Source organism: Larus michahellis, chromosome 6, assembly GCF_964199755.1.
Source record: "Larus michahellis chromosome 6, bLarMic1.1, whole genome shotgun sequence".
NCBI lineage: Eukaryota > Metazoa > Chordata > Aves > Charadriiformes > Laridae > Larus > Larus michahellis.
Window position 1 is genome coordinate 60,227,733 of NC_133901.1, and position 26,812 is coordinate 60,254,544.

A 26,812-nucleotide genomic window follows, 5' to 3' on the forward strand; every position below is an offset into this window, starting at 1 on the left:
CCACCACTCTGCCCAGGGGCCAGCTCCTGGACTTTCATGTCAGAGGGGAAATATTCCTCAGTGTTTTGATTAAAATCCCTGGTGGTTGAATTTCAACAGCTGGATGAAAACCCTGAGGCCGAAGGGACCCGGGGGGTGACCAGGCTTTTGTGCACGGCCTCTCCGAGTAGCCTCTGGGCCGGGGGCCCACAAAGGTGGGGGGCCCCGGGCCCAAACCCCGCCTTCCCTGTCCCACGGGACGCCACGGCGGCCACAACGGCCCCAACGGCCCGCCCCGCTCCGCCCGCCGCAGTTGCTACGATACGGCGCGGCGGCCTCCGCACCGCCGCGGCCTGGGGCCGCCACAGCATCGCCACCACCGCCGCCGCCACCATGGCTGAGGTGAGCCGCCCCCCCCCCACCTCCCACCTTCCATTCCCCGCCTGTTTTTTTGGGCAGGAGAAACGCTGTACCTCAGAATCAGCCCAACGACATCATCTGTATATCATCTCTATCTATATACCATATTTAAGTGCCGAGCTCAATTAAATCCTGTGTTAAAAGTAGAAGCAATCAGGCTACTTGTACATAGGCAGTAATAACACTTAAATTTTAGGAACACCTGCTATTCTTAAGATCGAGGGTGTGATTCTCTCCCTGCCCCCCCCCGCCCCCCCGCCTCCCCCATATGCTGTTACTGCTCTTCTTTTAACTCTGTTTATGATCACAATCATAAACGAGATCAAAACTGAGGGTTTGACATTGGAGAGGAGGATGAAATCAGAAGAACACCCAATTCGTTGCCTTGAGCGCCGGAGCAGGTTTGTAGGGGTTACGCGCCCAACTTCAGCCATGCCTCGCTGACCGCCCGTCCAGCCAACAGCAGCTGGGGTTTGATATCCGAGTTGCCTTTGCTGTTCTCCCATTGAAATTTCTGACACAAAAAAACCCACCTCAAATCAGAGCCTTGGCACAGAGAGGGGATTTGGAGCCTGTGCCTCTGCCTGGGTGTGTCGCACGGCCTGAGCTTGCTTTCCAGTTGTAAGGGTCTGGTTTTACCCTTTTAATTTCACGTTTTCCAAGTAGTATGAGCTTACTTAGTCCCTCCCCCAAAACAATGAAACAAATCATTTTGCTCTCAGAATTCTATTTTTTTCTTTAGAATTTTGAAAATTCTCGCCTTTAAACTGTGTTCAGTGAGTAGGGGCCTGACCATTTTTGAAATAGCAATCCTTTGGTTTGTGAGGGAGATACGAACGCAAATTTTTAAGGTGGTGGGAGCTGTGCATCTCATTGCCTCTCCTCTGTGAGAGGGGCTCACCAAACATCCATGGCCGGGCTAACACAAGAGCTGTTTTCCTATCCAAGTGAGTCTGCCTCCGAGATGCGATCTACCTAGACTTCAGGTTGCAGCGTAGAGACATTCCAGTCGGTTTTGAGCAAGCTTGAGTAATGGGAGCGATGTAGCTGTGACAGCGTGAAGCATCCTGTGGGTTGATTTATCTTGCTGCTTAGCAGATCAAGCTAACTGCCAAGAAGTGGCCATACTGCCTCCCCTCGGTATGATTGTGTCCTGTTGAACGGTATAATGGAGGCTTATTACAAGCTGTTTTGAAAAATATTCATGGAATTTGGGGTCCAGCAACCAAGCTGGCAAAATGGGGCGTCAGAACTGATCTAGATAAAAATGTCCCTTGTGAAAAGTTTAACAGTAGCATTTCCTGCAGAGGAAGGATTGGCTTGCATTGGCATAACTGGAGCTTTCAGACATGCTTATCTGCAAGTGATTTGCTGGCACTATCTGCATAGAAAGCATAAACTAATCAGACTTCAGAGTCTAAAGAGCTGGGAAGAACTGAGGCTAAAATACTGGGCTTCCTGAATAGTTGATGTATTATTTAAACATTATCACAGTGATGATATTTTATAGATCTATCTTTAAAGTACTTGTGGTACTCAATTACAGGAACTCTGACTGTTAAAGCACAAGTTATTTCAGTAAAATCGGGGGAGATCTGTTTGAAAAATACCTTCGATATGCATATCAAATGCTAGCAAGAGAACTTTTATTTCAGAAAATTTTGTCATGATTTCTTAGTAGCTGTTGCACACTCAGTATATTACTTTTTTATATTCTGGGGTCATAAGTGAGATTTTGAATTCTTCCCGTTTGTTGATTATCTATCTCATTTAATTCAGGAAAAGTCTGGCAAGCCATATCTAGAAGAAAGTGCATTTGAAGCACTGGAAAAAGACTTCCAAGAAGTCATCCATCTACTTAAGGGAGATAAAACTCTGGAAAAATTCCAAATAGAATATGAGAAACTCCATGCTGTTATGAAGAAGTCTCATGAAAATGAAAAGCGTCTCATGGAGAAATGCAGGGAGCTGAATGCCGAGCTTGTGGTGAATTCATCTAAAGTAGCTGCTCTCACAAAGCTCTCTAAGGATGATCGGGGAACTATATCATCAATGAAGGCGGTAAAGTTTTGAATAGAATTAAATATGATCTGAAATTGTTAATGAAATCATGATACTGCGGAAAGTATCTACAAGAACACTTTATTTTATGTAGAGAACTACCTGGAGGACTAAGTGTAGAGCTGCCATTTCCAGTTCTTTAACCTCTGCTTTGCTACCAATCGCTTTGTTTCCTCAGCCTGGTATTTTTACACGGTCCAGTCAAATTCTGTGTTTATTTGCTCCAAACCAACTCCATCAGCTTTCAAGTACTCACTAATAGTTTTTGTTTAAGCTTTCCCTCTGTAAAATTGTATATTTTCAACTTAATCTGCAGTTTTTGATTCATTAATATTTTTGAAAGGCTGTTTGGATGTTAACTATTGCCAGAACATAAAAAAATCTACTTACGTGCTGAAATATGGATTGTAGACCAGGGAAGTGTCATAAACGCATATAAATAAGTGTTTCACGGTGTTTTTGGAAAGGAATCCTATGTAGCATTTCAATGCGATTTTACCAATTTACTCTGATGTGTTCTTTGTTATTATTGATTTGAACTCTGTCAAATCAAAGTGCTTGACTCGCTAAAAGCAGTCAATGTTTTTAGCCTTACAGTGAGGTTTGACTACCAGAAATGTAAAGCTGCCAAATCATTAGAGGACTGTATTTTGAACTTTTTTCCTTATGGTGGTTTAAAAACTTAGGCTGTGGTACCTCGATAGGCTTTAATTTAGCATTTAGTCGAGAAACCTCCATGCCTTACAATGAAGTGTTTTGTTCCAGTAAAATAAATTCAGTGTGGCAATCCAGAGTGATCTATAAGCACTGCAGAAACAGAAGTTCTTTGAAATGAAGTTTCTTTTCGTTAGAATTATGAAGAAAATACACTCAGAGTAAATATAAATAGCAGTGCTGTCATCCAGTGGCTGCAGCTTGCAAGCCCATGGTACTGTTCAAAGCATCCTCAAGGAGGAGGAAAACCGCGTAGAAAATCTTGTTGATTTTCACTGCTGCTAATCAAAACCTGGTAGGTGGGTGTCAGGAACCGCAATGATCCTTATAATTTTCTTTCTGCTATTATATGGCAATACTCTGTGAACAGTAGCAGAGGCAATCCATCAAGATATTCCCAAGCTGAGGAGACATTGTCTTAGTAATGTCATAAAACTGAGGAGCGTAAGAGTAGGAAAAATAAGAGCCATTCCAATTTCAGCAGCTAGTTTGAAGCTCAGGCAAGGTATGGCTTAACAATACCACCTACTATTGAACCAGCTAAGAGATTTTGGAGTGAAAAAGCTGCTTGACAATGTATTCCTATTAGAAATGATGTGCAATGCACAACATGGGATATTTAAATTCTAGTGGTGTACTGTGGGACAGGTAAGCAGCACTGATACTTTTTCAGTTTGGTTATGAGAATTAGTCTTTCCCTTAAACGTTCAGGAACTATTTGGATATTGTTTAAAATGTTCATGTCATGTTTTGGGAGGTTTGTTTGGTATACTCTTCATATTTCATGTTATTCTCCTTTCTGAAGCTAAGTTCCATTACAGCTGTAGTATTTCACGACAGTTTTACTAACATTCAAAAAATGTGTTTTGCAGTGCCAAGTGTTTGCAAGTGTTGAGGAAAGTTCAAGTGCTAAAATAACAGAGATAATATTTTTCAGTGCTAAATTAAAGAAACAATCTGTTCCACTGTTTAATTATTTACAAAAGATAGGAGAATCCTGGTGGGGCTGTTCTTGTAAACGTGGTATAGTTGCTTCAAATTAAGTCCCTAAATCTTGGTGACTTGATGGGTCATCAGGGTAACAGGTGTACAGCCTTCCTCTTCTAGGTCATTGTTTCATATACAACTAAAAGTTCCAGAAGCAGAATTTTTCTCTACATGAAGCCTTTTTGTAATCAGTAGGATTTGTTTAGGGGCAGGGGTTAACTACACAGATCAGTGGCTGGTAGGACCCAAGTCAATAATAATCAATAGCGGTTAACTCTCTGATGGTTGTTCAGTGCTCTGTTTTGTAGTTTTAATAAACCGGACATAATAGCCTGCTGTTTACAGTCATATCAAAGGAGCAAAGTGCCAAGCTGAACACCAAGGGAATACAATTCTCTTTTTCATTGATAGGGATTCTAATCCACAAGGCTGCACTGGAAGAACCCTAGAAGGAGAATTTACAGGAGCTTGTACTTCCAAGCCTTGGAATTACCAAGTTTTCAATTTCCAGGGAGATCACTCCAGTATCCTAAGACAGCATTTCAGTAATTCTCAGTTCCTGAGCAGTGAAACTGCTGTGATCTTTCGGGGTACTTAATGACAATAAAGTAAGGCAGTCACACTTTATGAATTCTGATTCGCAATTTCCAGAGTTCCAGTACTTGTCCAAAAAATTTTGAATGATTCTAACCGCAAGCATCCAGTGTACTTCCATCTTTAATTATACAACAGACTGCAATGCACGTTACCTTCCTAACCATGTACTGCAGTCACCCAGTGATGCTGACATACTCTGCATTATTTCAGTTCAGCTCTCCATTGAGTAATAATGTGAGTATTATTTCAATGAAGGCTTCCACTGTCAAAAATTTCCTTCTCTTTACTTTTTGATTTAAAGGAAGCAATCTGTCAATCCGCTATTCAAAGTAAAAGACAGAACCAAGAAACAACTGCAGTGAAGCCCAGTTTCACTGATACTGAAATCTGTAACTAATTCTTACTTAGATTTTGTTTATTAATAGGGCCATCATCTGTGCATGCTAACTGTATTGATGAAAATTGGTTTTATTAATACAAATTCAATAAAATTGTTTTTACACATTGAAAGCTAGATAAAGTCCAAAAAGCACAGCTTAGGGTGACCTGAAGCCACTGCTTATCTGAATGGTCTCATTGACTTCAGGGGATCACTTTTGTGAATACTCACTAGAACAAAATACTCTGAAGCCAGTAAGACCTCTGAGAGGGCATATTGATTTTATTACCAGTTCTGTCTCCCAAACCTCCAATCATAATGATTTAATTCACCAATTTTAATCACAGTCTAATCAGCCAGCAGGAAGCTTTGATTTAAGTAATCAGCTTTAATCTTATTTTCCATTTGCATTTTTCTAGAGAACGGTTGGTTGCCTCTTATTGGTTGACAAATCTGAAACATGTTTATTTACAACTATATTTTATGCTTTTCTGCCAGTCAAGATGATACACTGTCTTCATGCCATTTTTTAAGCCTAGTATGCATTTATTTAAATTTCATAATTGAAGATTTTTATCTAAGATAATAATGAATGAAAAATTTATTATTTATTAGATGATACTTAATACTTTATGTGTGATCATTGCTGCATTTGAATAGAAATTAAAACTAAAAATGTATAAAACCTAAAAGTTGACTTTAATATTTAAAACTGTTTAAATATGCTTGATACATAAGTGAAAAGCACATTTTTCAGACTAAATTTTGAACTAAGTAATTTATTAAGTAATGAAAATACTGTTTGTAGGTATTGAATTTAATTCACTATAGTCTTCTTCAGAATTTCTGAACAAGTAAAGCCCACTGTTTAACTCTTTATTAATAGGTTGTGAAACAAAAAAGAAGAGCAAACATTCCTGGTCTTTAAGCTCCAGATGGTTTCTCGAATTTGGATATGCTGATCTAGTTGAGTAAATAAAATGAAAATCTATTCCCTCTCCAGTTTGAAGAGGCTACAGATGTTATGTTTTGTGTTAGCTTTTCAGCAAACTCTGGTAACCTGTTACTTATGCTAGTTCAATAGCTTGAATTTTTAATTTAGGCAGTAAACAGCTCAGTACTACATTTACTTGATTTAAAAGGGTTCAATAAATATATTAACAATATACCATAATATAGACATTTTGAGTTTAATGTTAAAAAGGGTTTTTTTAGAACCAGATATATTAATTTCAATAAAGAACTGCTGTAAAAAATTGATATAAATGAAATTACTTTATATTCTTCATTGTGGAGGTGTTTTTTAACTTTTTTTCCCTGCCCCATTTTCATATGATGCAAGTAGGAGTTGAAAAGGATATTATGGCCTGATGTAATGATGCTTCTATCTGGCTCTTGGGGACACCCTGAAGCTAATGTCGAGCTTCACAGCCACAATTGGAGTCTAAATCTGTACAAGTCCATCAAGTCCAGAACTCCACCAGAGCCAGCTGAGAAAAGAGCATGAGAGAGAGAACATCATGCTGTGACCTGCAGTGAAAGGACTTCTGATGACAAAAGTAGTGTCTTCATTATTTACTGAGTCTTTGGGAACTTTTCTTTCAGTCCAGTTGCTCTCTGAATCTATGCGTTTTTTTAGCACAGGATTCCAGAACTGGTATGAGCTTGGTTTGAGCCTGACAAGGAATAAGCCTGCTGTGTGATTCTTAAGGATCTGATTCAAGGGAGAGAGATGCAGAGGAAGTTAAAAAATCAAGTGAGCCCTCCTACCCTGTCCTGTTTGTGGGTATCAAACCCTGGGCCTGTGAGAGGCACATGAGGCTCTCATGCTGAAATTTGGCATGAGAATTGTGGCTTGTCTAAATATGTAGTCAAAATCAAAATACATTACGTCTTCACAGATGAAAATGAGCAAAGAGGGAGAAAAGCCCAGACTAACATCTTTTTTCTGATCCAAATCAGTGATTTGGATGTTCATTGTCGTAACAGCTAGTAAGATTTTTACAGACGTAAGTGAGCTATTTATGTAGATGGTACCTTTGCGGGCACTGAATTTTTGGCAGATTTTTTAGATATTAGTGAGACGCACAAGACCAAGACCTCATAGAGTACGATTTGATAATGTTCAGATCTATGTTTTAAAGAAAATGTATTAGAGCTTTTGCGGTGTAAATAGACATAGCTCGAATGGCTCAAAATTTGCTATGCCCTCGTCCAAAAGAAAGACAACTGGTGAAGAAAACTGTTCTGAATCTAAGCATGAAAAGGCATGAAAATCTCTTTTCTTAATTAACAAAAATGCAAGGCAGTTAATTTTTAATTTGTTGTTCATTTTCAATCCAATTTAATTTATGTAATTGTTTTCCATTTTGTTCCTAGGAGATTGAAAAGGCCTGGAAAATGGTGGATGCAGCCTATGAAAAGGAACAGAAAGCAATGGAAACGATTGATTCACTGCAAGAGGAAATTGCTCGCCTAACGAACTTAGTGGAGCAAGGATCTGGAGTATCCCTGGGACAGGAGTACAAGTAAGCTTTCCCCAGGGAAGGGGAAAGCCTGACCTTATTTGCCATCATTCTACACCTTGTTTAGCCATTTAAACACTACAAAGGCACTGGAAAATAGAAAGGTCTTTTCTGCCTTTTACTTTTCTCATGAGTGCACATTTATTGGTCTATGTGTTTATGCAGTGAGCAAGTACAGAATCAGGCTTTGAGTGAGTTCATTCAGCATTGCAGTAAGCTGAGAGATCAAATAAAAATCAATATTATGCACTTTCTCAGTATCCGTCATATTGTTTTATCTGACTATCATTTCAGCATACTCTGTATTTGAGAATAGGATCCTGTCAACATTTTTACATATGATGGCAGAAGGGTCAAGTAGATAAGTGAAGGAAGGAGGAGACTTGATTTCTCTTCTGTTCCTAGCTTTTTTATGGGGCATTATCACTGTCTGTGTTCTTGTTTGTATTTCATATTTATAAATTTTCAAGACCATGGGGTTTTTTTACTGAACACTTATACAGCCAGTAGCATAGAGGGACCTAATGTCAGGTGGAGGCACTAGCTGCTACAGTGTAAAAATAATAATGATCCTCAGGAGGTGCTCAAAAGCCCTCCAAAAGCTAGCGTTTGTAGTATCAGGCTGTGCTTATGCTGTAAGATTAAGTGTAAATTCAAAGATGAGATATTTGAGTGTAGCATATTGACCCTATGACCTGTGCACTTTCTATTGAGACTGCTGATGTTTGGGCCAGCTGGTTCTGGCTTGAAATTTTCACACTGTGTAAGGTATTCATTTATATTATGCATTCAGGATATGCATGGGGCATGTTCATCTCCCCATGCGCTGTGTATCCAAGCTGCATAAACAAGACTTGTGTCTGTGAGCAAGACCTTTAGTGTGGTCAAACATTTCCCCTCCAAGGAGTGTACCAGCACGTAAACCAGCTGGATGCATGATAAATCCACTACTTCACCTTTTGGCCCTGAAATGTTCTGGACCTGTGTAACAGGTTTCCTTCAATCTAAAAGCTTGGTCATTAAACCTTCCCCTAGTATAACTCTCCCTAGAGGCAGCTCTCTGTGGCTGCTTTTTGCATTTTTCTGCAAGAGCCAGGAGCCAAGACCTCACTCTTGCAATTGCCAGTTGCTGCCCAGGCTGCTGAGACCTGCCTACTTACAATTTCTTCTTAAAGTTCCTTCTGTATTGCCCTCCAGTTCCATGCTTAAATACTCTGTCCAGTGACAAGACCATGGGACTAGAGGACTCCTCTGCAGGTATTCAGCCCTATAGAGCTGAAAACTCTAGACTCTTTCAGAACTATAAGGCTGTTTTTTAAGGTTGAGCTGGAATCCACAGTGCTTGGACTTTCTTTCAGATTGTAATGTGTCCAAAGAGGGAGTCTGTTTTATTTTTAATTAGATGACTGTTAAGACATAACCCAGTTAGATGCTGCAGGGAGAATGGTTACAACATGTAACATTTTTGGTCCTTTTTTGGTGGAGAAGAAGGAATTTTGTTCCCTGGTAGATTTTTGTGAAACTGAAGGTTTCTTCAGACCCATGAGGATGTGATATTACAAGAAAGACTGATTTATTGGACTAGGTTAACTTTTAAAGCTGCCTATGTTGACAGTGACTGCAAACACAGTAGATAGGGCATATAATTCAATTGATCAGCAGAGCCTTAATCCCAGAGGAGTTTTAAATGAAACAAATTACTTTTAAACTCCTGTTTCTGACAAAAGATCTTGCTCTGGCATAGGAGGAAAAACAGAAAGGGCTGTGACACTGCTTGACTATTATTTCCTTGCTTCCAGTATCCAGGATTTGCTAAAACTTAAAGAAGAGATAACAAAGGAGCGAGACAAACTCTTGTCAGAGGTCGTGACGTTACGTCAAAGTCTAACTCAAGCCACAGAGCAGCAGCAGGATACAGAGAGGGCAAAAAATGAGGCAGATCAATCCGTTATGCAGGTCTGTACAGATCACCAGGTGGTGATTTTGGGCTTTGTCCTGAACCATTCTCCACCCTTGCAATTGATCTCCATTGACTAGTGTGCTACTGCCGGTTCTTTCACATCTCAATCATATTTAGGAGTGCTCAGAAAGGAGTCTGTTGTGAATTATTTTTATATTTTTCTCTACTTCTAGACTAGGTCCTTTGCAAAAAGTGTATTGTCATGTACCCACTGCTTCCATAGCTTCCCCATACCCTGAATGAGGCCAAGGTTCCTTTGCCTGAATAATAGTTATCTTTCATACTGGAGATACGTGGATGTTTTCTGCATTGTAAATCCTTACTCCTCCAAAGAAGCACTTAGAACATAGCCCTGGATTGTAGATCTGAGGTCTCTTGCTGTTGGCAGTGGTTGTCATATGGTGCCATACCAGCATTTGTAAGAATGTATCAAATTCTGACTTAAAAGCTAATTAGGCTGTTTTCTCCCATACTGCTTATGAGAAGCTTTTCCAGAACCTAATTTTTCTAATGGTTAGAGACCTTCTAGATTCTTCTTCATACTGATTCCTGCCTACTGTTTTTCAGCTTAAATAATTTTTCACCTCACCACTGTCTGTAGAGAGCAGTCATGTTCCATCCCAGCTTTACTTTTTTTGTTTCCTCTTTAAGTTAGGTTTCCTGTTTTTCAGACTGAGTAGACAGTTCTTCTTTACTAATCCATATGTATAGCTTCCTTTAAATGTGTATAGCAGCTAGAGATGCATAAGACTGAGGATCAATAGGATACTCACTGAATGGAGAGAAAGTAGAAAAGGATGGAACATGGGATACAGAACTCTGATACATCAAAATATAAAAACATAATAATGAGGAATAAAAGAATTTAAAGCTGAATATAAATAGGGGTTGGAGCAAGACAACAGGAGAAAGGAAAAGCAGAGAAGAACTTAAAGAACGGAGAAGAGATGGAAGCGGCATTTAGCTTACAATTTTTTGTTAATCACAAATAGGAAAGTAATGATCAGCCTAGGTTTCATGCATAGAACTCATTTCTGTTTCTAAAGCAGATGGTTGGGAATGTATTACAAGAGAATATAAATCTTTGCTTTTCTGACAGCATTGTGGGCATGGGAGAAAAGAGAGAGGATTGAAACTCCCGTCAAAACTCATTGAATCTTGCCAGCCTTAATCTTCCAATATGCACTTCATCAGCCCTTAAATTTACAGGATTGTTACAGAGTTTGTAACCACCTCCCATTCTCCTGGTATGATATTATTCTCCACTTCAGACTGCTTAAATGACAATATCTTTTTAAAGATCCTGTTGAAGACCCTGTCAGTTTTGGCAGCTTTTCATCTGTGGGCTCAGAGGGAGAGGAATCTTTAAGCAAAGAACGTCTTTCAGTTGCTGGTCCCTGGCTGAACTGAATGTTTCCATGTGGATCAACCCCCCGTGTCTCCCCTCTGCTGATTCTGCTCCATCACATTTTTGGGGAGGGAGAGAGCAGAAGTCACAAGAGAGTCTATTAAATATGAGAGAAAGCTCCTCTTTCAAAGCTCCTGCAGAGGAACTTCGAGAGCAGAAAGAATGGGAGCAGTTGTGAAAACACTGGTCTGACATCTCTCTCTTTCCTTTACTATCAGTGTAGTAAGTGTTTCTGCTGGTAAGATAGAAAAATAAAAATAAAAATCCATGCAATACAACATCAAGCTCAAATTAGTTTTAACATTGCATTTAGAAATTACCACTTTACAAGTAACTTACAACTGAAAATACATTTGTGCCACTCCATCTCCGGAGGAATTCTTTTATGTCTGAACTGTATTAGACACTTCTGTGTGTGTGAACTGACTGGTGCTTAACAAATTCTCGTCATCGATAAATAGGTTCCCTCATGCAGGATTTTTTGTTCATCCAGTAGAGAACGTATTTACTTCTGAGAAGATCTGGCATATTCCTTGTAGTAGTGGGTACAGTAGTATAGAAGTTGTTGTTTTCAAAATCAACTGTAGTAGGAGAGGTGAGAGGCCTTGTTGTCCTGAATAAAACGCAGCAACTTAAACTTTTGTCTTCTCTATTATTATAGCTTCAGCAAGAAATCCAGCTGCATCAGAATGAGGCATCACGAGAGGCTCGAAAGAGGGAAAAAACGGAGAAGGAGCTGAAAAATCTTCAAGCTGAAATGGATAACAAGCAAGCTGAGATCAAGAATTTACAGCAACATATACAGAGGAACAAAGAGGAACAACTGAAAATGGAGCAGCAGCTAAAAGAGCAGAAGGTAGGGTACATGGCACGCTGTTTTCATCAGGTATAAGATTAGGATCAGATGTCAAAATAAGGAGAAAATAGATTTTCCTGAAAGGAGAGGGAGGGAGATTACTTTTAGTCAATAAATTTTAATAAATATTTATTTTTATATAAATTTTACTTTACTAATGAATAAATATGTAAAGCTTGCTGACAGATTTCAGATAGAATTCCTCACAGAAATCAGTAGCAGATCGCAATGATATTGTTGGAGATCATCTTGAAAAGATCACAGCAAATGAGACATAGCTCTGTGAAGAGCATGGATAATCTAATGATAGTAACAGGAGACTGCCAGGTTGGACTCCTGACATGTATTGCCGGTTTTGCCACTGATTGACTATAGTGGCATTGGTAAAGTTATGTTACCTCCGACCCCTTCCTTCTTCTCTGTCACAATAATTTTTATCTACCCCTCAAGCTTGTGTAAGAATTTCTGTGAAAGAGCAGAGAATTGTCTTCATAAACCTTTTTGATTGATTTTCCCCATTCTGTTTCTAAAAACTTTATCTGGAAATGTCCTAACATAGTGTTCTGCAAGTGTTTGAATTTCCAGGTTTTCGGTCTATTTCCCCTGACTTTGAGAAGCTCTCAGGGAAGCAATTTCAGTAAATGGCAGGGGAGATCTCGTCACTGGAAAACAGACCTACCTCCAGGGAAACTTCTTTGGGAGTTGTGTGTGTCTTGTAAATTTATGACTTTTATGGCTTTTTCTTCCCTTTAGGTTGCTGAATTTGTGAAGGTAGAGGTCTGTGGCAAGTTTTTGTCAACAGAGAGTCTTAGTAAAATACATCACATAAAGAGATACAGAGAAGACTTGATTATTTCTCTGAATATCACTGATTTGATGCAGCTTTTGAGGGCAGATCCATGATCTGCCAGGACAATCACATTGTTTTTAAATAGGATATCTACAATTCCTGGTTCTGCTCCATTCTCTCTCCTCCTTTCTGTAGTCCCTTTCAACCTTTCTAAGTGCAGATTTTAGGGGCATTTGATTGTCCAAACTATCCTGGAAACCAATAGTTCACATAAAGTGCAGTGCCTAGGCTAATTAACCAAACTACTTGTCCTGGTTTCAGCTGCAATAGACTTAATTTTCTTTCTAGTGGCTGCTGTGTTTTGGATTTGATATGGGAGGAATGTTGATAACGCATATTGTTTCAGTTTGTTGCTAAGTGGTGTTTACCTTAGTCAAGGACTTTCTCAGCTTCCCATACAAACTGAGAGGGAGCATAGACAGGACAAGCTGGCCAAAGGAATATTCCATACCATAGATGTCATGCTGAGTATATAAATGGGGGTTGCCTGGCGGGCAGGCATCCACAATCACTGCTCGGGACAGGCTGGACAACCGATCATCGGGTGACGAGAGTGACTTGTGTTGTATTACTTTATTTTGTATATTCTTCTATTATTATTATTATTATTATCCTCTTCTGTTACTGTTCTATTATTCTGTCTTTATCTCAACCCATGAAGTTCTTTTCTTTCCCCTCCTTTTCTCCCTCTTCTCCCTACCCTACTGGGGGTGGGGGTAGTAGGGAGTGAGGGAGTGAGTGGCTGCATGGTCCTAGTTGGGGCTGGAGTTAAACCATGACACTACTGCACTGTCTTTGTTGCCTGTGCTGGCTCGAAGGTGTCTGTGGAGGCCCTGCATTGTCTTTTGCAAAAAGTCTGTCCAAAACACAGGCTATCCTACTGTGCGAGCGTCACGGTAGAGATCCGCAAGAGAAGGTGACTCAGCTATTGCAATGTCATTGGATTATTGTTTCTCAACTGAATTGTAGTTGGCTGTGTTGCCTGATCTTATTCCACTGAAATTTCTAATAAAATATCCTTGCTTGCATGGCAGTGAAGATGGATTGATACAGCTGCTATAGGCTTCATCCCACCCATGTCCACGTCTCAACAAAGAATCGCCTGAATCACCATGTTATCCTGACATTTGCAACACAAGAAACAGTGTTCCTTGTTTTTACATTGTCTTTGCTTCTGCATGCATTCTGAAGAGGGAGATTCGACTGCTCTTCCTTTAATCAGTTCATCACACATTAATGCTTGAACTGAAAAATATGATTGTTCTTTCCTTACTTACGGAGTAATATCTGTTAGGGGAAGTCTCATCAAGCAGAAGACTGGCAGCTCCAGTATTATAGTATATGTTCTCCATAGAAACCATGAAATGCTGTTCCACACTTTTGACTGAAGACAAATTAGAGACGAAAATGGTTGTGTCCTGGTCTCAGCAAACCGTGTACCCAGAGAAATGTTATCAGCATATTAATGTAGGATTTGCTTGCTAAGAAACAGAGCTCCCTGCCCTCTGCTGATTGGAGTAATTGAACCTCATACTAATTTTCAGTAATTATATGTAGCAAGTTGTTGTGTTATGTGATGCTTGCCAAATGCCTAACAAGAAGTAAAATATTTATCTACCACCTGCGAGAGAGACCTGCTTAGCTCCCAGAAAAAAATTACACTGTGTTATTCATTAGAAATTATCATTTTCCCTAGTCAATATGAACATGTATCATATTTCACATTAGTAATTTCATCAGCAATGAAGAGTGGTTTTTAAGCAGACAACAGTCTGTAACAGCTTTTATCTCCTGGGGAGATAGAAAGTTCTGTCTTCATGTATATGTAGATATTGTAATGAGATTAAAAAGAATTAATAGGATTATTCTTTAACAGATCCTGAATGAAAGAGCTGGTAAGGAACTTGAGCAATTTCAGATGAGAAATAATAAGCTTGTGCAAGAGAGCGAGCAGCACAGTATGATGTTTGAAGAGGTGATGCAGGACATCCAACAGAAGACAGCAGAATTGAAAGTAAGTACCAGAAGGTGTGTGCATCCTATCGGCCGTATCACTCTGATGTCAGTCTTGCCACTTGGGACAGGGATGACCTCGGTTCTTGTACTGATAGTTCCCTATGGGTAGTTTTGGGGGAAATCTGAGAAGTTTTTAAGAATAGGTCTGGCTATCACTGGATGCCATTCTGTCTGTGGCACTACCATGGTGCAGTCGCCAACTCTGTCACCTGACAGTGTGGCACCTGTCCTGCTTGAGGACCCACGTTTGATAAAACACATAAACCAAAATGCTCATCGTGTTTATAAAGGATGTATGGTACTTTTGACAAGCTGTCCTGGTTCCGGTGGGGATAGGGTTAATTTTTCCTGGTATTCCATGCCATGTGAGCCACGCCCACCCTGAGCTGCCGGGGGAGGGGGCAGGAAGTTCCTGCTTAAAAGCGGGCTGGGGCGGCCCGGGTCCGGTCCGGCCGGCGCGCGGCGGGGAGCGGCGGTTCCATAATCGCGTTTGTATATTCCCCTATCGGTGGTGGTGGTGGTGGTGATGGTGGTGGTGTTTGCCTGTCCCCTTTACTGTCCTGTTAAACGGCCTTTGTCTCAACCCAAGAGTCTTGCCTTTTCTTACGATTCTTCCTGTATTAGGAAGGCGCGAGCGAGCGGCACGTGGTTCTTTGTTGCCGTCTGAGGCTAAACCACGACACAAGCATAAGGTCTTTTTTTGATCATGAGATCTTCAGATAAGAGCGACAATTTTCTTAGAGTGATTAACGTAATCTGAATGTTGCCAAAACCCATTGAAAAATGTTAATAAATCATAACGACAGTGTCCTGGATAACTTCCACTGAAAGCAGTTGCTTCCAACACTAAAACTTCCCCCCCACAGTATTGGTAGGGGAAGCTAAATATAAGTAACCAAGATGGTGTTTACTTTCTGATCTAAATGGTTTTCTTGTCTGACTTTACATTGTTTAACTGTTGTTTTGTGCCACTCAGAAGCAAGTGAGTTTCAGTTGGGGAAGGATTAAATGATTCATGCATATGCTTTTTAGGGTACTTTGAGAGCATTTGCGATAAAGGGTAATGTGTAAGCGTTCCATGTTATTACCCTGTCTCCCGTATCTTGCATTTTGTATCATCGTTGGGGTTAAAACACTAAACATTAGAAAATTCAGGTAGAAAATCATTATCTTATCAAGGTTTAGTCAAGTATAACCAATTCACCTAAATAAAAAGGTTGTTTGCCAATAGAGAGCACTTTTTTTTCTTTTAAATGGGAACAGTTAGCCAGAATGATAAAAACTAACCACTGACGGATTAAAAGCTCAGTTCATAACTAATATAACACAGAATATTCTGAGTTGGATCCTGAATGGGCTGTATGGTGGGAGCTTGTTTCCTGTTGCATTTTGTTAGGCAGATATTTTTCTTACCTATTCGAGAAATGAATTACCATCTTTTCCAGGTTATCTGGTTTTATCATTACTTCTAACAATACCATCATTGTTTAAGATTTTACAATGTGTTCAACTGTGACATACATTTGTGACTCTAGAGTGTCAAAAGGAGGATTTTGATTCTATGATCTTATTCTAACTTGAAGAAAAGTTGATGGAACTTGTAGAGTCATGCACACAGAATTCTGGGAACAAAAAAATAGAAGATACTGCCCAGTTAGTAATTAAGCTAATTGCTAAAGTTTCTAAGGGGCCCAGTCATTATCTGAGATGCCCTTTTTGTGGGCACTGTGCTTGCAGTTTCATCCTGCAGTGTGCTCAGTGCCTCCATTATGGTGTTGGGCAACCCGAACTTTTCATAAATCTCTTGAAGGTTATTGTCAGTAAGAATTGAGGAGATTCACATCCTCCCAGAGGATACTCACATAGCAGGATTCACCGTCTTACAGATGCAGTATCTGAGGCCGTAAATGGAACACTGTAGTCTGTGATGGCTGTAAAACCTCACAGTGGCACTGAATTATACAAGGAAGTTATATTTACTTCTTAAAAGGAAAGAGACCAATTTATGTTGTGATTATTAGTTGTGTTTCCTGGTAACCAGTTCCTTAATTTTTATGCAGTGTTTTGATTGATTATTTTCTCCTCTGATTGTATAGCAAATGAGATGAACTCTACATTTTGCTTTTTCTTTAAAGCCATAGGTAATAAAAGACATGGGGATAACAGATACCTGCTATTAGGGACATGCAACCAGACCACACTACAGATATCCTTCTCATCACAGTCACTGTCCCTAATACTTCAAAGGAAATTAGAGCTGCCCGTGTTTAATCTGCAGGACTAATTGGGTAGTGCTGTGTGAGGTCTGCAGCTGGGGATTCTTTATTGATCATCTTCATCCCTAAAGCATAAGATTTGATTATCATTTTCCTTGCCCTAGCTAGCTTTGTTTAGATTATTTTTAATATTGTTCAATTAGCTAATTATCTTCTCTCAGGGGGCCCACAGCACTTACATCTTTGCTTCCTGAATTTCATGGAATAAGTATATACCAAGTACAGAGGTGCTTTCTTTCTGTGGATACTTTCTCTCCACTTTCCTTGTTGCTGTTCTGTAGGCCAGAGAGGATGAATTGACTCAGATGCGCCTTGAAATTTCAAAGCTGAACAAAGTAAGAGATGTTCTCCAGAATAAGCTGCGTGTTGCAGAGGAGCAAAAAGTTGATGCAGGACATGAAAGAAACACTCTAAAAAATCAAATATCTGGACTGGAGAGAGGTAGGTGCCTAACTGATGCATGGATCTGTCTTCTGATTCATAATTTATGAATTATGGGTACCTAGTCCTGTTAGGATCATTCTGCTTTAGTGCCTAGTATGAGACTGTATAAATGACAGTTGGAATCTACAGCAGCATTTTGAAAACCTTGTAGGGTTACAGAATTTTTACAATATAGCACATGTAGGGTGAAACTACAACAGACGTAACTGCAATTTGTGATGAGCCAATTTGTGCCACATCACATAGAGAGTCATCCCCAATTCACCTTCATTGCTCCTGCACTGACCTGTGAGAGAGAAGAAATCTCAGAGCTTACTGAAATCAGACGTGGTTAGGACACTTTTTTTTTCCTGCTTTGATTCTGCCGAATAGGTACAGCCAGGAAATGAATACGTGCAAGTGAGTTGATAAACTTAGTATGTAAGGTATGTTTAGGACTTCAGTTGGTTAGCGTGGATACTAGAGCTGCACAAGTATTGACTTTGACTTGGTAGCAGATCTGGAAAACTTTAAGAAGGAACTTTCAACGTTTTTGCCAAACGGAAGTTTTGGAAGAAAATGCCTTGGGTCTAACAAAATATTTTGTTTAACTTTAAAAAATAGTGTTTGTTTGGGGTATTTTTTAGCATTTAAAACCACTTTTTTTTTTTGACTTCAGAATGCAAATAAATTTCAAAATCAAATATGCTTTGACATAAGAATAGGCACATTTTCAAAGTGATTTTCAGAAAAAAACAGCTTTATGATTTTTTTTTCTAAAATAATATTATGAAGTTGGCAAAATATTTGAGTTGATGAGACTTCACTTTTTGGGGCAGAAAAACCCCTTTGCTGTAAACTTCCTCTAGTTCAAGTTGATATACACTGGCATAAATGCCTCTCCCTGCTCTTGCTTGTTTCTAGCTTCTGTCCTGAAGAGACTGCATGAATGAGATACGAATCCTGCCGCATAACTGTATTTATGGAAAGTCATGTCTGTTTTTTATGCATCACTGTGAGGGTGGAAGAGCTTTCCCACAAGGGTTTTGCTAGTACTGCTTAAGGTCATGCTCTGTACTAGAAAGGAGAGAGAACTTCAGAAATTCAAATCTTACTGGAATGCCTGAGAATGGCTACTAATAACATGTATTTTTACAATATTTGGCACATCTTAGCACTCCAATGTGCTGCACTTACTGAGTTCCAGTTAGTGTAGCAGGTTTTAATTAATTTTAAAATATGGGGAGAACACATGCCTCCGATTTTTAGTATCTTTTTAATAGCAGTGTTAATCTTGACCTTGAGCGAGTAGTTTTAACTCCACTGAAGCCAGTAGAATCTCACTGCTTCAAAGGAGAACTGGATTTTATATAGAGGGATTAGAATAATTCTGAAAGTCCCTGTTTTTGAAAGTGCCTCAATTTTTGGGTGCTCACATTGAAGCTTCTTAAAAGGCTCTCGTTTTCAGTGTGTTCCATGATTTCTGAAAATACAACTTCTCTGTGGTATCTTGGTTTGAATACTCAAATATAATAAATCCCCATACCATTAATTACTGTGCTTGAGTTCTTCTGAGTTCTTCTAAGTGCCCAAATAAGTATTAACACCATTAGCTGCTGAGGTTGCAAAACCTGGTCACAGGTAATTGGACTGTTCATGTAATGTTAAAGGTTTTTTGAAAAGTCCACTAAGTTGTTTCTGCCTTTTTAACAGCTGTCAAGTTTGAATGCAGGATTTATTCTCTTTCCTCCTTTTTTCTAGAGTTGGAGACTGCCAAAAAGCAGGCGGAGATTGACAAGAAAGCTATAGAGGAGCTTGTGAGGGAAAGGGACATGCTAAGCAAGGTGAGCTTGCATTGGTAATACTGATAAACAAATCTCACAGCTTGAGAATGCAATGTCTGTAGTTTAAACACAGAAACAAAGAAATGTTGTAGAATAAATAACATTAATTAAAGCATTTGGATTTCCTTAAGCAGATGCTCACACTGCTTCTTTTCTGTGCATTGAAATAGCATTAGTACCCATAAACACACAAAAGATTTCTAAGTTTTAACATATGAACCTTCAGGGAATTAAAAAATGCTACATGTGGTCACTTGCATTGCAAACCCATTATTTGATATCCAAAGAGTTCATTACATCTGTGCTTTTACACTCTACAGCATATGAAGTTAAAAACTAATCTAGGCAAAATAAGGCTTTGCTAGTAAAATAACAAACAAAAATGTTGATGCACCATGTAGCAGCTTGGTAGGCTGCGTTAATACTAATCCTTGCTTTTAGGTCCATTTCTCATACTGATCGTTTTGTATCAGCCCAAGATTCTTCTACTGCAGGATAGCATCTCATGTTTATGGCATTCCTGAAATGTAATCTAGTAAATTCAATGCTAAAAGATGATTTCTGAGGTGTTTTACTTGGTATTGATTCACCGTCCTGTGTCTTGACTCTAGCAGAGTCTCAGATTTGGCAGGTAACAAATACCTGTTGTGTATAGGGAAAGAAATTTCAAAGTGGGACCAGAAGGCTGATTTTGTAAAGATGATATCTTGGTGTTTTCTGTTTAATCCTTATGCATGATCTTAAAGTTTGGTTAATTTCCAGTTTGAACTTGCTAGTTAGGATATGAGAAGGAAGGGTATTTAGCGTTATTATTTATTTTACTGGCTATTTTCATGCTTTACAATCTAAATGCCTTAAAGCTAGTAAGGTTTTTCCAATCATTATATCCATTATCGTGGTTTGTTGTTTGTTTGTTTGTTTTTTGTAATGCAGACACTGGTGTTTTAACTTCAAATCATAAAAAGCACTATTTAGCAGCTTCGTTAGAGATTTTTTTTATATATCAGATTTGAGGCTCAAGTATTTTGACTGAACAAATTAGATAAGAGTTAGTAATATTGGGAAGTCCATATTCCACTTAGACAATGGCATGTTTTTGTTGTAGTGGTGGCAGTGTTGCCATTCCAGCTCAAGAGTCATTATTTTCTGTTTCTTGTAGAACTTGGTCAAAGCTTCCAGTGCCACTCAGAAGCAGATAGATTTAGTGAAGCTCCATGAACAGTCAAAAAGGAACTTGGAAGAAGAAATCCAAAATTATAAGAATGAAGCTCAGAAACAAAGGAAGATTATTTACCAACTGGAGAAGGAGAGAGATTGTTTCATCAATGAAACCAGTGAGCTCAAACAGAAGGTAGGAACAGCTTTTGTGCAAGTGGTTCTTTCCTGACTTACTCTCAAAACTGTAAAGGTGATATATTTATTTTCTAATATGCCAGTGGGAGGAAGCTTAGAGCAGTGGTCTTCACACAGTTTACAAAGATTTCTTCTTGTCAGTGCATATTGCCTGCTACTGTTTCAGGTCTGTCTGGGGGAACCTCATCCATGGGTGTGTATTCTATGAGAGACTTGGAGTATTTCTCTTACTCAGCAATCATTTGGGAAATGAAACTAGGGCTGGAGTTCAAACCAAGGCCTCTGACTTCTTATACCTTAATCCCACAACTGAAGCTCTTGTATGCAGTTGGAAATTACTCTTTGGTTGTTCTGTCTTATCTGCAAAGGACCTTATCTTGTGTACTACTGGTGTCCTCAAATTGAGGCCAGTGAGAGCTGACAGTCCTCAACATCTTTGTAAGAGACTTAGCATTTTGAAAGATTACTCCCAGTATGGGAAAACGTCCAAACAAGTTCAAGCTAGTCTGCAAAGTAGAAGTTTTCCAGGAACAGCTGCAGAGAAATACTACATAAAATTTGTGTTTCCTGCTGCCCATTATTATGTACAATTTTATTGCTGGTGGCATACTCACGAACATGGTTGTAACATGTTCCATTAATTGCTGAAGATCACATTGGAGGGCCCTCCAAGAAGCTTATTGATTTACTGGGATTAGCTTTCAAGCTGTTTCAACTCACAAGTTATTTGCTGTCTTTTCACTTTAAAATTATCCTTTCCAACTTCATGTGACCAGGGGCTTTTAAATAATTTTTTGAATGGTATGTGCTCCCTAGTCTGGAATACCTTTTGTCATTTCCTTAGAATAATATTCCACAAAAGTGAGATTTGTCTTTGTTGCAAAGTCATATTTTGCATCCTTCCCTCATAGTGCATTTCTAACAGTATAGATATGAGTTAAGAAGATTGTAAACTAGGGCCAGGGAGTAATTCATAACACTCAGAACTACAAGGCTCTTGCTTTCAATTCTGATTAGGGTTGCTCACAATATTTTGAGGGTGAAAATGACAAATATTCTTTTTTTCCCCCTGACACTTTGGGTGCAAATTTTCTGTCACGTCTTATAAGGCAGAGCCTCAGTAAATGGGTTATGACACTTGAGCTGTTTGTATGATTGCCCGCTTCGTGATTGTGAGTTTTGAAAGGACTTGCATGCTTCTGTCGCTCATTAGAGGGGCAATTCCTGACTCAGCTTGCAGGTGAAGAGCAGCAGGAGCAGTTCTGAGCACAGAAGTATGTGAGACAATAGTCTTATCCCTGCAGAGGTTCCCTGCGTGAAATTACTCGTTGTTTGGAAGGATAGGACAGGGCAAAACACAGGGTAGAAGGAAGACATAGGATTAGGATTATTATATCCACTAGTTAATATTTAGGTTCACTGTTTGACCTATTCAGACTTGAGAAACTGTGGCAAAAACACAGAAGCCATTTCACAACTGGTGGGGAATGAGCTACCGATGGGCAGTAATCATATGGCCAGTCAATGCTCTTCCATCACCTTTTACCATCAAGCTGGCTCTGAAGGAGCTCACTGCACACCTTCTGAATTGTGTAAGAGCTGGTGAAGAGCCAAACCTGTGTTCAGTCCAAAGACTTCTTGGAACTCCTGCAAGGCAGACAGAGTCATGCTGGCTCTGAAAGGTGTCTGTCTGGTTATTTATAGCAGGTCAGAATCTATAGAGCTGCAGAATTCCCCTTTCAATCGTCATTTACTACTGAGTAACTGATGAGTGGAATCTGCAACCATAAAAGTTTTGGTGGTGAGAACTCATGCTAGACTTGCTGTTCTAGTTATTGGCCTGTCTGACTGCTCATTTGTACCATTTTTAAGCCAGTGTCACTTGTTGAATAGTCTTGCTTTTAGATTAGCCAGCACAAATGAGAAGAAAAATCTGGCTCTTTGTTGTGTAGCCTGTATTACTGAGCTACAAATGTTAGTCGCATATTTCTTTTTTTAGTTGAAATTCTTAGCTTATGAAATCTTCGTTTCCCTGTGGAAGGTTCAGGCTGCTGAAAAGGAAGCAGTGAAGCATACCCTTCAGTCTCACCTGAAGTGTTCCCTGACTGTGCCTTATGAGAGATCACAAAACCAGTCTCTGATGTGTTGTTTTTTCAAAAAAAGCCATTTACAATGCTAAGTCTACAGTTTAACAACACATCCAGGAAAATTAAGAAACTTATTTTCATTTGTGAATTCACATAATCTTTTGGAAAACTTAATGCTTAACAGCAGACCACGGCAGCACTTTTGGACTGATTAAATAAAGGTAAGCAAATAAGGACGGCACCATTACTGAGATCTTGAGTAGGTTCACTGAACTAAATAGGTAACCAACAGTTGATGATAAGTGTACAGATAAATAACTGTGAGAGTACAGAAGAAAACTATGAATATCTAATACTTTCTGCTCGGCTTTGGCCCCTCATTGCCAAATCTGAGAGGCGTAGTGTGCTATCAACTAAATCAAAATTGAGGATGTTCAGCCTCTCACAGGGCTCTGTTGGGCAACACTACATGTATCTTTTCTGTATTTATGAGGGAGAATTGTTTGTGTTTAATTATTCCTGAAACAGCAGTCAGCATCCAGCCTGTGAGCACAACTCAGAAAATTTAGTGGACAGGCTTATTGTGCTTATATTGTATCAAAACCAAGTAAAACACAAATGCAGTGACCTACTTTCAAATCTTACTCCAGCCTATAATCACCATAGTGCAGATAGAAAACATGCCTTATTGATTTCTTCTCCCTGCTATTAGTATTGGCAGGTTGTTTTAACAGAAAAGGAAAAGGCAGGACTAAGTTATAAATTGGGATTGTGTTTTTTGTATTGCACTATAAGCAGTTTCTGGGATCCTCTGCAGTCAGCTACGAATGTGCTGTAATAAAAGTTTCTATATTTAGCTGTCTTTAAAGTTGGTTGGAGGTGCCTGGTAGAATGATCAATTAACTAAGCTCCTGGCCCATAACTAGATGCTTTACTACTAAGCAAGGGACAGCATTGTCAACCACAAACGTTGCAGTTATTGACTATTTGTTGTAAACACATTTTTTTTATTCTTCTGCTTTGACATGTGAACATAAATCTTAGCTCAAACAAACCTTCAAAAACATTCAGGAGAACTGGGTATGAAATGCAGTTGTAAATGGACTTCTCTCCTGGATTTTGTCCATGTGATTTCTCAGCTTTTTCTTTAATGCTTGATCTTTTTCCCAGATTCAAGGGTGGCATTGTTTTCTCCCTCACACAGTGAACCTGAAAAATTATGTTCTTGATGTGTGTACTCCTTAGTTTTCTTTTTATTTCTTTTAATCTTCTTTCTTCGTAATGCTGGATTCCGTTTGAATACTGCTTGTTTGTGGTCCTTGGTTTTCAACTTTGTACAGCAGGCGGAATGTTCTTGAATTTAAAAAAAATAATTAGGAAGCCCAACATAACGATTAGCAACTATTTGTATTTTTGCTCCTTTAATGTAGTAATTCTTATGTATTGTTACAGTGGTAACTGTTTAATAAAGGTATTTATAAAATTTTGTATTTTTGTTTATTGCTACTTTGTGTGATTATCTTCTTTCTACAGTCTACAATACTCCATTCTCTTTAGGTAATCTTCACATCATTATTTCTAATCCTTCATAGACGCTTCTAATAGAAGCATCTAATAGTGATTACCTGCTTATTTAGATCAACTGTAAGTTACATTAACTAACTTTCTTATTATTGTAATCATGTATCAACAGTTTGTGATCATGTGTTCATGGGTTGGGTTAGAATATAGGAGTACATGCAGGGCTTCTTGGAAAAACATGTGGTTTGAGTCATCTTATCATACAGCTGACATCCAAAACATACAAAGTCTGTCTTTGCACTACAAATAACCTAAGGCTATTCTTGATGAAAGATGTTTATGTTCATTTTATTGAACCCACTCAGTGGCAATATTTTCACTAGCTTGTTTTTAAGTTAGGTATGTGCACATCTGTAAGTTTTAGTCTTAAAAACAAAACCTAGGTATCAGATTAAAATAAAATGTTGTCCCACATAAGCAATCCAGAAAGGTTAAACTTGCACTTGGACTGAGTGATTTTTAGCTGTAGCTAAAATGTCTTATCACAGGGATTTGAACTTGTCATCTTAGAAGAAAATCACAAACTCTGCCCCATCCTTATAATCTTGTGATGATAGTTTAATCATGTTCACTGCCTTCTTTTCATTACAGGTCCTCCAGCACCTGAAAGATATTGAAATAAGGGAAATGCAGATTTGTGACTATGAGAAGAAAATAGAAGAGTCTGCGATTAAATTAAAACAGCAACAAAACCGCTGTGAAGCTGTGAGAACAGAGAGGAACCTGTATAGTAAAAATCTGATTGAAGCTAAGGTACAAGGCTGTGTTTTTGCTCGTGTTGCGCTCTCTGCTCTTGTTGGGTTTTTTCCTGATCTAATTTTAATTTGTTAAAAGGAAAGCTCACTGGCTAAATGGCAGAAGTGGTTTCTTCATTCCTGTGTGTTTTGGGGAAATTAATGTTTTAGGTCCCTGACATTTTATCTGGACAGTTTGTATTTGGACTGGAAATAGGAGTACACAGTCATGTGACAATATTCCTGCTTCAAACCACGCATAAAATCATGGTACACTGGAGCTATGGAATCATAAAACCCTATCAGCGAAGAAACTTTTTCCTTTCCATCCTGGCTCCACTCTGTTTTATTCCTTTAGGTGTTGTCTGCATGTATAGGAAATAGGATATAAGGGAATACGATTGCCTCCTTAGCGCTGAGTGCGTATGCACATTACTGTGAATCACGATTTAGAAAGCAGAGGAAACACTTCCCCAGCTGAAGTGGAATTTTCTGGCAGAATTTAAGGCTTCCACCTTGCTTATTCCTTTCAGTGAGTGCAATTTTCCTCAGATAATGATTCTCTCTATTCATATCTCTTCCTTGGGGTTCTCACTAACAATACTAGAGGAAGAGAACAGATCACTTAAGGATACGTTCTGTTATTCTGATGTAAAGATCTAAAATACTACGCAAATCCTATTGCGATTGCAGAGATTGGGACCTTGGATAGCTGTGATTTGCAACCCCGGGTTATTTCAGAATAAGGATTTATAACATAAACATAGATAGTAGATTACAAATTTATACTCTGATTTGAATAGGTAGGTGTTTTGCGTGAGAAGCAGATGGGAATGAACTGTCCAAGTTCCTATCCAGCTATGTGCTGAATTTGATTAGGAATGAATCATTTTGCCATTTATGTGGCTTTACTTGACTTTTGTCTCCTCTTATTAGTGGACACTGTGTTTGGATTCTTGCTGCTCCCAGACAAACTCTCAGGAGAAATGAGGGTGAAAAACTGCAACACTGATGATTTATTTATTTTTTTTTATTTTTTTTATTTTTTTTAAATATCGAGCATAAATTTGCTTACTTATAAAAAAACTGTCATCTATGTGCTGAGTTACAAAATGAAGCAATGAACTCTGTAGCCTTTTCAGGTTTTGAATGTTATATGGTGGTATACACAATGCTGTTCATGGTTCCAGTTGTTAGAGGCTGATGTTCAGGCTTTAATAGCTTACTTGTCTTACCATAAAGCTTTTTTAGTAAGTCCTGCATAAGAAGATAGCTCACCCCAAAAGATGTTTTGGTCAAGGCAGTATTATGTGTAGCAGTGAAAAAATAGCCATTCATTGTTCAGTAACAGGTCAGCCAGCCATGAAAGAAAAAAAAAGAAGTTGTGTTAAAAATTATGGTAAATTCTTTTTCCTTTTGGGAAGTAAAACAAATTTGCACAAGCTTGTTTAGATAAAGCTAGATGTAAGTATTTTTGGATTGCTTAATGTGGAAAGATCCCTTGTTGCCCACCTTGCTGGTGGTCTCCAGAGTACCATGATGTTCAGCTCAGTAAAATCTCTTGGAAAAGACGTGCTGGCAGGCTGTTATTATGAGATAAATATCTGATGCTTTCATCCTTGGGGTTTCTTTTGGTGTTAGGAGCTCATTTGTTTAAGCAAGTTGATTAGGAGACCTGTTTGCAAAAATCGTGTGTTCTTACTGTTCTTCATTAACTACAGAATTAGGAATGTATTTGGGTAAACGTCTGGGCACCATATAT

General features: G+C 38.8%; 1 protein-coding gene across 1 annotated transcript in view; it reads left to right on the forward strand.

Moving 5' to 3' along the window:
* Positions 1 to 287: 287 nt before the first annotated feature.
* The window catches only part of CFAP58 (cilia and flagella associated protein 58), a 61,388-nt gene continuing 34,863 nt past the window's right edge, over positions 288 to 26,812 (forward strand). The window contains exons 1-10 of the mRNA XM_074591508.1: positions 288 to 381; positions 2,179 to 2,460; positions 7,517 to 7,665; positions 9,462 to 9,618; positions 11,692 to 11,886; positions 14,613 to 14,750; positions 17,310 to 17,469; positions 19,213 to 19,295; positions 20,455 to 20,646; positions 24,908 to 25,069. Coding sequence (XP_074447609.1) covers positions 373 to 381; positions 2,179 to 2,460; positions 7,517 to 7,665; positions 9,462 to 9,618; positions 11,692 to 11,886; positions 14,613 to 14,750; positions 17,310 to 17,469; positions 19,213 to 19,295; positions 20,455 to 20,646; positions 24,908 to 25,069 — 1,527 coding nt within the window. The 5' untranslated portion in view covers positions 288 to 372. The remainder of the gene's footprint in view (positions 382 to 2,178; positions 2,461 to 7,516; positions 7,666 to 9,461; positions 9,619 to 11,691; positions 11,887 to 14,612; positions 14,751 to 17,309; positions 17,470 to 19,212; positions 19,296 to 20,454; positions 20,647 to 24,907; positions 25,070 to 26,812) is intronic.